Here is an 11382-nt window from a genome sequence, read left to right as displayed (position 1 = left end):
ATGCACATAAATTATTTTCATTAACTTAAAACTAATTTTTTCAAAATAAATTCTACTAAATTTTAAAACAAACCTACGCTTGCTGGAAAAAGATAAATTGGAAATGTTTTGTTGGCAGAATTTTTTCAGTCTAACTTGGCAGAACTTTTGCCAATATGTTATAGTTGTTAGTGTGGTCCAAAACTAAAAAGAGAGAGAGAGAAGATAAATTGGAAATGTTTTATTGGTAGAAGTTAGAAACGCGATTTTGAACACATAAAACACGCGTTAGCAGTTTTTGTATGACAAAATAATTAGTGGATGCAACTATCCTAAAGTATGATTACATTAGTCAAGTCTTCCGAAGAATAGATTTAAATAGCTCTGAAAAGATAGTGTACCAAACTTACTTTCGAAAAGATGAAAATATTAAAAATCCCAGTGAATGTCCCAGGATTATTTGAACCAATGATCAATTATCACATTTTAGCACTGAGGATTTTTTTAATCCATTTTATGCATGATAGTGTAAATTGTTATAATTCTTTTAATAATTAATACTCAACTACATTGACTAAATTCATACATGGAAGGCAAACATGTGATTAAATTTTTTAATAGGTACCTCACACTAATAATATATGATGACAAAAAAATATATAATTAATTAAATTTCAGATAAAAAGTAAAAATTAATAGTGAATATATAAAAAACTTAATATAATTTATATTTGTATTAATTGAGCATTTTCAATTATAATCCTGAGAATTTCATTAACAAAGCTTGAGATATATTAAACTAATTGAAACAGGGGCAGGCCCATTCACACTTTACTGTACCCACCGGTGTGTAGTGTGTATACCTCGCAAGTCAAGTCTGGCTAGCAAGGTCGGTGTGGAACACGTAAAAGAGCCTCAATTAGTGCTATTTAAATAGTGACATGATGGATAATACATACAATACACCATGATACTTATTATTTGTTCTAGAGAAGATAAATAAATAAATAAACAAATCATTGTAAGTTGTAACTAATAATAATGCACTAGTAGTAACTCATTCATCATTCCGTTTCCAGTTCAAGAACTTGTTCTACTCTTTTATCCTACGCACTCCTCCCTTCTTATCCTGCGCATCTTTCACCGAGATCCTCCCCTTCGCATCTTCACTTTCCACCATTTCAGGTACTCATCGATCTATCATATCACACGCACTCTTCAATGTCACTTTTGCGTTCGCCTTTCCTTTTTATGTTTTTTATTTATTTTTATATTCCTGCAAAATTTACCTTTCTGCCTGTATTAACCGGTTCGCTTCCGCGTTTCACTGATCTGTGACTGATAGCTTGGACTTTAGTTGTACTTTGCTCTGATTGGCTGAAACCGTTTCGATCCGTTTCCTTTTGGATTGAGATTTTGCTGACCAAAGCGTTGAGCTTACATTAGTATTGTCTGATTTCACGGCAGTGAAGTTTTCACGCATCGTTTGTTGTCCAAGGATGATGGAATTATGCAAATAAAAATTTAGAATGTAATAATCTCGGTTTTCTATTTGATGGTTTTTCTATGAGTTATTTGGCTAGGCTATATTGCGTGTTTTAATTAATTATTAAATAAATGAGTTGCTTCTATTCATATTTTCATATCATGCCACTGAAATGAAGCCTGAAACGGCCGTTGAGTCCAATAACCCTAGACTCATGGATTGAGTTGAATGTGGTTTGGAATGTGTGTCAACTGAAAACCAAACACCCTTCGAAGTAGAACTCATCGTAATTGGAAAGAAACCACACCAAATAGCACTATTTCCTTCCTTCTTTCCTTTTGAATTGATGAAAGTTGCAGTTGCCACCGGGATGTATCTTCTTTTGTAGGAATGAACATCTTCATGGATGCATTTTTTTATTTTATTTATAGAGACTTTGTATTCAAGATTAACAATTAACAGTTGTTAGTATATGATTTAATGGTCTATTGAATTATTTCAGTGGGAAAGAATCATGAGTTGTTTCAGCTGTTGCGAAGAGGATGACCTCCACAAGGCTGCTGAAAGTGGAGGACCATACGTCGTAAAAAATCCAGCAGGTAATTTGGTTCATATAAGCTAGAGCAATGAATCAGGGATGATGTATTTAGTTTGCAACTCTAAGCAGTCAGGCATCTTTGAGTGATATTTCCATGTCAAATCGGATTGGATATGCAATATGTGATTGAAATGCTTCATTATGAATACTTCATTGTTTTAATTTGTTTGATGTTATTTTACCTGAATATTGAATTTGATGAAGTTATTGTGATAAATTCTATTATGCAGGAAATGATGGAAATTATCTTGCTTCTGAAACTGCAAAGCAGGGCACTCAGCCTGTTAAACCTCAGCCCATTGAAGTTCCTAATATATCAGCAGATGAACTGAAAGAAGTTACAGATAACTTTGGTCAAGATGCTCTGATTGGAGAGGGATCCTATGGAAGAGTATATTATGGTGTTCTTAAAAGTGAGCTGGCTGCAGCAATCAAGAAGTTGGATGCCAGTAAACAGCCTGATGAGGAATTTTTAGCCCAGGTATGTATAAGCGCCATTCTTGGCTTAGTATTTTTTTTGTCAGGTCATTAAGTTGTTCAATTCCCATAAAACCTGTTGTTTTTGAACTTTTAGGTTTCAATGGTATCAAGGTTGAAGCATGAAAATTTTGTTCAGTTGCTTGGATATTGCATTGATGGAAGCTCCCGTATTCTTGCTTATGAGTTTGCATCTAATGGGTCTCTTCATGATATTTTACACGGTATATAGTTTTGCCTTTCAATTGGTTAAATTATAAAATCATTATCATCTGTAACGGTTAATTGAATTGTTTTTCTATATGTTAGAAGAACTGAGGAGATTATAGCTTTTGATGTTGTTTTTTTGTTTTTGTTGCCTTGAGAGGCAATGTCACTACTTGAGAGATATATTAGTCAAGTCTGTATGTTTATTATGTGTAAATGTTCTCATAATTGTTGTTGTACATGCAGGCAGAAAAGGTGTTAAAGGAGCACAGCCTGGCCCAGTTTTGACATGGGCACAAAGAGTAAAAATTGCCGTAGGGGCGGCAAGAGGACTTGAATACTTGCATGAGAAGGCTGATCCGCACATTATCCACCGGGACATCAAGTCAAGCAATGTGCTAATCTTTGATGATGATGTTGCTAAAATTGCAGATTTTGATTTATCAAATCAGGCTCCTGACATGGCTGCACGTCTTCATTCTACTCGTGTCCTTGGAACCTTTGGTTATCATGCTCCAGAGTAAGACATGATTATCAACTTATCAATTTCTTTTCTGCCACAGTTGACTAAAGTCAATAAACAGACATTATATCTGGAGAAACAAACTTTTGATTTTATCTAGTTCCCTGGCCTCAGACTGCTGAATTACTATCTGTCTAATCTTGTGGATGCAGATATGCAATGACTGGACAATTGAATGCTAAGAGTGATGTATACAGTTTTGGCGTTGTTCTTCTGGAACTTCTGACTGGAAGGAAACCTGTTGATCATACACTACCACGTGGACAGCAGAGTCTGGTTACTTGGGTACTAATTTAAGCTATTTCTTATCTTTAGTCTCGTTGCCCCTGAACACACACTCCAGTCAAAAGGAGGAGAAACTAAACTTTTTTTATTATGGCGTATTGTCCACTCTAAAATCCTAGCTGATGAAACTGATGGCAGCAATTGATGTATATTGTTTCAGGCTACACCAAAACTCAGTGAGGATAAAGTCAGGCAGTGTGTTGATACAAGACTAGGAGGAGAATACCCACCCAAAGCTGTTGCTAAGGTGCTTACTTTCTATTAGTTTTTTTTTTTTTTCATTTTCTTGCTAAGGTGGTATTGAAAGTCCATGAAAATATTATGTTATATATTATTTTAAATTGTATGCATATGAATTGGAAAACTCTAGAGATAACATCAGAATTCTATTTTTTTAGGTAGTAAATACTGAATATGCAAAAAGACCAAATTTTGAGTCTAAAACTGCTGTATTACATTCCCTTTAGGTGGAAATTTGTTGGATATAATTAGCTGAGCAATCGGAAGACAATGTCTTTATGTTGTTTATGATCTCAATTTCAGTACGAGTCATTGGCATTCATTATGCTAATATACATTTTTTTTCTTTCTGGGAATCTTTATTGAAACCACAGAATCCCATAACAACTGTCCTTAATGATAAAACATATACTTGAACAATACTCATGGATAACATGATACTTGATTAATTATAGATGGCTGCTGTTGCTGCACTGTGTGTGCAATATGAAGCTGATTTCAGACCAAACATGAGCATTGTAGTCAAAGCTCTTCAACCTTTGTTGACTGCACGACCTGGACCTGCCGGTGAAATACCCAATTAATCTCTGTATCACTTTCTCTACATATTTGTGAGTATGTGCACAAGTGTGCATGCAAAATATAACTTCAGAAGCTGGTGGTAAATTGCTCAGACATGACTTTATATCCCATTGTTTACACTGCATTCATTTTGTTCATAATCCATGAGGTTCTTTGCGGTTTCCTTGCTTTTATTCATTTTAATGTACTTGCTTTGTCTATTTTTTTTTTCCTTTCTATCCTTTACTTCTGGGATGATTGCCGTCTTTACGATAAAGTGTTGGGAAAAACTGCAAAACAGAATTGTGTATACTCAAAGCTAAGAGCAAGTCAATGGACTATCTCTACTGGAAACAGTTATTCACCGAGAGCCGTTCTTATTAGATTGATTCTTTTAATTTTTTTTCATTAAAATGTTTGTCAAATTGAGAGTTGTATAAATTACTCAAAATTTCAATTCCAATGTTTTAGGAAAGAAAAAAGAAAATATTGTTTCACTGCTCAATGTTGTGGCTGTTGTTTCGTTTGCGATTTAATTTTTTTAATCATATATGATTGTTTTCGTTTCCTTACTAATTTATTTTGGCACGTTGGGGAATTATGAATTATGCTCGAATGATTCATGGTGCACTTTTATTATGGCTTATATAATTTTACACATAAAATATGATTTGGTTAAATTGTGTCTGAATAAGGTTTTCTTTTGTCTGGTTGTACGGTGAGGAAATGGTGTCGTTCTCCTCTGCTCTCTTTGGTGTGTAGATCATAATCAATTCCAATGGCAAATAATAAACAGGGAGGATTATGGTTTTTAATGGAAATGATTTCAACGTAGAAAGATTAAATAAGCACTCGAGAATTGAGAAGACTTGGAAGCAAAATGAAATTGCTTCTGGTATTATCTCAGGATCATGTTCTTCGTTTGCCCTAATGATATATGTTGGTATTTTAGGATATTTTTTTAATATAATGTTTACAATTAAATAAAAATTATCTCTAATTAATCAATAAATCAAACTTAGGAGCAAGTAACCCATATCTTCTAGCAAGGAGAGTTTGGTTTAATAAATCAAATCAATTCGAATAATTATGTTATTCAAACACATAAATGTCTTGTTCAATCTACAACTTGATTTTTTTTCTTATTTTTATATATAAAAAAAATAAAAAGGAAAATTGGACGGCAAATTCTTGTGTTAATGCAAATTGCATAGAGGTGACAGATTTGATTTTCAAACTGCTGGTTAAATCCGTATGATGGTTATGAGATTAAAATTAACTGTTTACATTGTATATTTAATTACAAATTTTATGTAATTTTTTTAAAAAATTAACGTGATATTTAATTAAAAAATCGTATGACTGAACTGTCAATTTTTATTTAATAATAAGATTCAAATCATCTTATAATGCACAAAGCCTTATCATCTTAATTAATGGTAATAATACTCCTGCGGTTTTGCAAAAACAAAGGACAACTTGAAAGTATCTATGGACTGAAAAATGGTCCAGGCCTCAACTATTATTGGCCATCACAATGCAAGCAAACATTATCCACCATCAACACAACACAGAAATCTTACTCAGGAAATTAATAACAGCCTCACTTATTATAGGAGGATTATTTTTCCACCATAGCAATAAACGGCTGTTCAAGAAATAGTGGTGTCCTAGTTAATCTTTCCTAAAATTCTGAACTCTCGTTCATCTATTCCAAGAGGATAGAAGCAAAGTTAAACTAGCTATCTACCTATATAAACCCGTTGAATCATTGTAGTGTGATGTGTAATTCATATATACAAAAAAATATACTAATCAATCATATATATATATATATATATACGTCATCCTCCCGTACAAGAAATCAAATAAAGGGGAGGAAATCTATATTTCATCTTTCCTATTATAAAAAAAGAATAAAAAAAACAAAAATGGTGAATGGAAAAATACTTGCATCTGGTGTTTCCCTAATCCTTGTGGTGGGTGTTGCCATCGGTGTTGTGGTTGTTGTTAACAGAAAGGGCACATCCAATCCTGAAGTAGAAGCTCAACAGAAATCCGTGAAGGCAATGTGTGAAGGCACCGATGACCCTAAGCTTTGTCACGATACTCTTATTACCGTGAACAGCACGAATTCCTCAGATCCAAAGGCATACATAGCTGCTGGAGTGGAAGCAACGGTGAAAAGCGTGATCCAAGCATTGAACATGAGTGATAGGCTCAAAGTGGAACATGGAGACAAAGATCCTGGCATCAAAATGGCCCTTGATGATTGCAAGGACTTAATCGAATTCGCCTTGGACAGCATCGAGTCCTCGGCTAATTTGGTTAACAATCACAACATTCAAGCGCTGCATGACCAATCTCCTGACTTCAGGAACTGGTTGAGTGCAATTATCTCGTACCAGCAATCATGCATGGACGGCTTCAACAACGAGACCAACGGTGAGCAGGAAATTAAGGAACAACTGCACACAGGAAGTTTGGACCAAATGGGGAAGCTCACTGGCATAGTCCTAGACATTGTCACTAACTTATCCAAAATCCTTCAGAGTTTTGACCTCAAGTTGGATTTGAACCCGGCTTCTCGTCGTCTTCTCGAGCTTGATGCTGAAGGGTACCCTACGTGGTTCTCTGCTGCAGATCGCAGGCTACTTGCTAAGATGAACCAAGGAGGTGCACCCCCACCCAATGCAGTGGTTGCCCTAGATGGTAGTGGTCAATTTAAATCCGTTAAGCAAGCTATTGACTCCTACCCTAAGAATTTCAAAGGCAGATTCATTATTTATGTTAAAGCTGGGATTTATAACGAGTATATCACTATCCCTAAGAAGTCAGAGAATATTTTGATTTATGGTGATGGCCCTACAAAATCCATTATTACTGGTAACAAAAACTTTATAGATGGCGTCAAGACAATGCAAACTGCCACCTTTGGTAAGTATTCTCTATAGTTAATAAATTTTTTTTTCTTATCCGATGGAAATCGAAAATAATATTAATTAAACCTGAATGGTTTCAATTAATTTTTGGGATTATAGTAAACATTTGATTGGGCATTATTAACTAATTATGCATGCATGCAGCCAATACTGCACCTGGATTCATTGCCAAGTCAATAGCATTCGAGAACACAGCGGGTGCAAAGAAGCACCAAGCAGTGGCATTCAGAAACCAAGGAGACATGTCGGCCATGTTCGACTGTGCCATGCACGGTTACCAAGACACATTGTACACCCAGGCCAACCGTCAATTCTACCGCAACTGCGAAATCTCGGGCACCATAGACTTCATCTTCGGAGCAGCTCCAACTCTGATCCAGAACTCGAGAATCATAGTAAGGAAGCCAGAAGCTAACCAATTCAACACGGTGACCGCAGATGGAACCAAGCAGAAGAACATGGCCACAGGAATCGTGCTCCAGAACTGCGAGATACTGCCGGAGCAAGCTCTGTTCCCTACAAGGTTCCAAACGAAATCCTACTTGGGGAGGCCGTGGAAGGACTTCGCAAGAACAGTAGTTATGGAATCCAACATTGGCGACTTTATTCAGCCAGAGGGGTGGACCCCTTGGAGTGGGAACTTGTTTCTTGACACGTTGTACTATGCTGAGTATGCTAACGTTGGACCTGGTTCCAACGTTCAAGGAAGGGTTAAGTGGAAGGGTTACCATCCCAATATTAATAAGAACGAAGCTGAGCAATTCACTGCTGGCCAATTCCTCAGAGGTGGACCTTCTGGAAATGCCGATGATTGGTTGAAGGCTACTGGCGTTCCTTATACCATTGGTTTCACCAAACCTTGAATTATCTATCATCATGCATGATACTGCTGTAGGGTTAATCTTGGGAACAAGTTTTTTTTTTTGTGCAAATTAATGTGTCTATAGTTATATATACGTAGAATAAATTAATTAGCTTTGTTTTCAGCACACTTGTTGTGATTCTACCTCCAAGCTAGGGTGGAATCATATCATATCTTGTACAAACATGAGAAAACTGTACAGCTAATATATGTGGACTTTTTACATTGTTTTTTGAAAAGAGACTTCAGAAGTTTATAATGGGAAAAAGATATATGGATATTCATATATCTTAAGCACCTATCTAATATTTATTTATTTTCTCTGTTTTTATTATATCATATCACCTATAATAATATTTATATTTTTTTTCTCTCAAAATGTCAAAATAGTACAAAGGTACATCTATACATCTGGTCGTCTAAGATCGAGTTATATTGCATCAAAGAGAGCAGCATTACTTATTTGCATGGAAAAGTTAGGGGTGTTTCTGGCGTTTGTTATTTTGGTTCTTAGCTAGTAATTAATAAGGTAAAGGAAAAATCTTGATTTGGGATAATTGTGTAAGACTCGGTTTTCTGTTGGCAGTTAGAACTTTTTAATTTGATTACGTGAAAAAGGAAGTAGAAATGATGAAAATAAGATGGAAATTATTAACTTTTTCTGTGTTTTTTGTGAATAAAATGAAAAGGAAATATAAAAAATTTGGTGGATCCCGCGTGAAAATATTGTCCTCCCAAATTAAGCATGAAATATTTCCTTTAATTTTCTTTTTTATTCACAAAAAAGTCTTTCATTTTCAGAATCTGCCAATTTAGGTCTTGCATGGAATTGTTTATTGTGTGAAGTATTTTTTTAATGTTTTTTTTGTTTTAATTTTTTAAAACTAAATAAATTATTTATACTATAAGAATAAACAATAAATTTAGTGTCTAAATTTTTCATACATCGTCATTTTAATCCTTAATTTAATAAAATTAAAAACATTTCCTTAAAACTGTAATTTGTAACTCAATTTAGTCTTTCCATAAACGAAATCCGTTTCCTTTAATGGAGTTGTACGCGTAATGTAGATGACACGGATAAACATAGGATTAAAGAAAGTAACTCTTAGGGTGCGTTTGATTGATTTGTTAAAAATGTTGGATGGACAAAATAATATTGGATAAGTAATTAAGTTATAAGACAACTTTTGATATTATATGTTGTTTGATGATGGATACACAATATTAATTTTGTGTTGTATCTTGTTTGATGTGTGTATTGTTGGGTTACAAGTGTGAGGTGAAGTCCCACATCGGGTAAAAGTGGAAAGGTTCAACACCATATAAGTGAAGAGAAGACCCATAAACCTGAGTCTTAAATTTTGGGTTAGACTAGTGTGGTGTCAGGTCTGCTTATGTGGTGGCTCCTGGTCCACAAGTGTACCCCTCGAATCTCCCTAACAATTGGTATCAAAGCCTATGGTTTAAGTTGGTGACCGGCTCATATGAGTATGCAAGTAAACAAGTTTTTAGATATTTATCTAGTTCATTATTCTTTATTTTGTATTGTCTCTCAGTCATTTTTTAAATCAAATGTTGGACAAATATTTTTGTGTTGTCCTATCTCTTGATTTTTAACGAATCAAATGCATCCTTATAGATTATCTTATCCTTTCTTTTTCGTTTTATCCTTTCCTATTCTTTACTTGTTTTATTATTGATCACTAGTTTTTTAATAGTTAGATGCACCGGGTAGACAAAGTATTTGAGAATCTTTATTTTAATCATGTTTTATAAGTATTTTGATAAAAAAAAAAAAGACATTTTGTGGAGAACCATTATATTTTGATAGCAAATCACACATATAAAATTGTTGATAAAATAAGAATACATGATATTATTTTAAACATATAATAATATTATGTTTATTTCATTTTTCTTTTGATAACAAATCACACAAGAAACATTTTTTCATCAAAAACATTCAAGTGATTGAACACACAACTATATAGATATAACTAATAGGCAAAATGACAAATGTCTCCAATAACATAACCATTCAAGCATCTATATATAATATTACCATTAAAATAGTCATTCAAATGTCTTAAATACATAAATACTATTTAAAAGTCTTAACAAATTATAGTCTTAAAATAAAATTTAATTATCCAAACATTAATCACAATTCAACAACATTAAAGTCTTAAAATTTAAAAATATCAAATTATCAAGCTTACATACATAATTGAAATTACTAATTACTAAAGGAGAACATTTAATTCTAAATTTCATTGTTCAAATTCCAAAATGAAATTGTAGTTATTCTAATCCTTAAGCAAATAAAAATATTAGTGCAGAAAAAAGTAAATAATAATATTATATTTTTAGTGGGTTTGGCTTGTTGCTAGTTGAAAATTAATAGATAGTCGATAATTAAAAGTTATAAGTTAGCTTATTAAATTATAAGTGTTTGATAAAATTATTTATTGAAATAGATAATAAATATAAAATCTCACAAATAAACATGTTTATATATTATTTTTATATAATTTTTTATTTCAATTTACGGATAAAATATATTTTGAAGTATTTATAACTTTAGTTTTTTAATTAATTTATAATCATTTTTATTTATATATGAATTATTTTAATTATATTTTTCATATTTGTGTATTCTACTATGTTAATTGATGTAATGGTTAAGATATCTACTAATTTTTAGTTTCAATTACTATATTTTTCACATTGTGTATTGTACTAATTTAAATATCATACTTTCATTATTTTATTTGTTTTCAACAATCGTAATTAGGGTATTTTGACTTCTTGGTGGGATCTTGATGTATTCCTACAAACTTTGGTTCTTTGGGTTGGCTTTTGGACTAATCATCGGTTTAGGGTTAAGTCATACTTAAAGTTTATCGTTCCTCCCCAAGAGTATATTCTGCAGGGATTGAACTCTAGTTTTTTCCTACAAATTCAACGTGTGTTGTCAATCAAGTTACACTCATTGGATTTTTATTATGTAAATTAATGTCATGGTTAAAATATCATGAAGTCCAATATTAAAAAATAAAAAATAAGTCAACAAAGGTTAGTTCGATTGGTAAAAATTAAATTCATATCTACAAATAAGAGTGTGCAAAAATCAATTTGAAAAAACCTTGAACTAAATCGGTTTCGAACTCGTTTAAACAATTCAATTCTTAAACCAAACTTGAGAAGTGGTTTTAAAAA

The 11382-nt window shown here is 32.9% G+C and overlaps 2 protein-coding genes across 2 annotated transcripts; both read left to right on the top strand.

Moving 5' to 3' along the window:
• Positions 1–941: 941 nt before the first annotated feature.
• Positions 942–4861, top strand: LOC114372084 (pto-interacting protein 1-like). The gene is made up of 8 exons (XM_028329472.1): positions 942–1164; positions 1968–2064; positions 2294–2544; positions 2638–2764; positions 2994–3267; positions 3423–3555; positions 3716–3802; positions 4251–4861. Exons 2-8 carry the CDS (start codon positions 1980–1982, stop codon positions 4377–4379), a joined length of 1086 nt encoding a protein of 361 aa, XP_028185273.1. The 5' UTR covers positions 942–1164; positions 1968–1979; the 3' UTR covers positions 4380–4861.
• Positions 4862–6140: 1279 nt separating this feature from the next.
• LOC114372083 (pectinesterase-like) lies at positions 6141–8399 on the top strand. The gene is made up of 2 exons (XM_028329471.1): positions 6141–7293; positions 7443–8399. Exons 1-2 carry the CDS (start codon positions 6288–6290, stop codon positions 8159–8161), a joined length of 1725 nt encoding a protein of 574 aa, XP_028185272.1. The 5' UTR covers positions 6141–6287; the 3' UTR covers positions 8162–8399.
• Positions 8400–11382: the final 2983 nt, after the last annotated feature.

This window comes from Glycine soja, chromosome 10, assembly GCF_004193775.1.
Source record: "Glycine soja cultivar W05 chromosome 10, ASM419377v2, whole genome shotgun sequence".
NCBI classification, from domain to species: domain Eukaryota; kingdom Viridiplantae; phylum Streptophyta; class Magnoliopsida; order Fabales; family Fabaceae; genus Glycine; species Glycine soja.
The sequence above is the reverse complement of the archived record's forward strand: the minus strand, read 5'-3'. Positions and strand labels throughout refer to the sequence as shown.

Excerpts from the sequence above, each read along its gene's own strand:
- LOC114372084 (XM_028329472.1), top strand. The coding sequence starts at position 1,980 with ATGAGTTGTTTCAGCTGTTGCGAAGAGGATGACCTCCACAAGGCTGCT. Across the intron at positions 3,268-3,422 it reads TTTGGTTATCATGCTCCAGA|ATATGCAATGACTGGACAAT; the intron begins GTAAGACATGAT and ends TTGTGGATGCAG. Across the intron at positions 3,556-3,715 it reads AGCAGAGTCTGGTTACTTGG|GCTACACCAAAACTCAGTGA; the intron begins GTACTAATTTAA and ends ATATTGTTTCAG.
- LOC114372083 (XM_028329471.1), top strand. The coding sequence starts at position 6,288 with ATGGTGAATGGAAAAATACTTGCATCTGGTGTTTCCCTAATCCTTGTG. Across the intron at positions 7,294-7,442 it reads AATGCAAACTGCCACCTTTG|CCAATACTGCACCTGGATTC; the intron begins GTAAGTATTCTC and ends GCATGCATGCAG.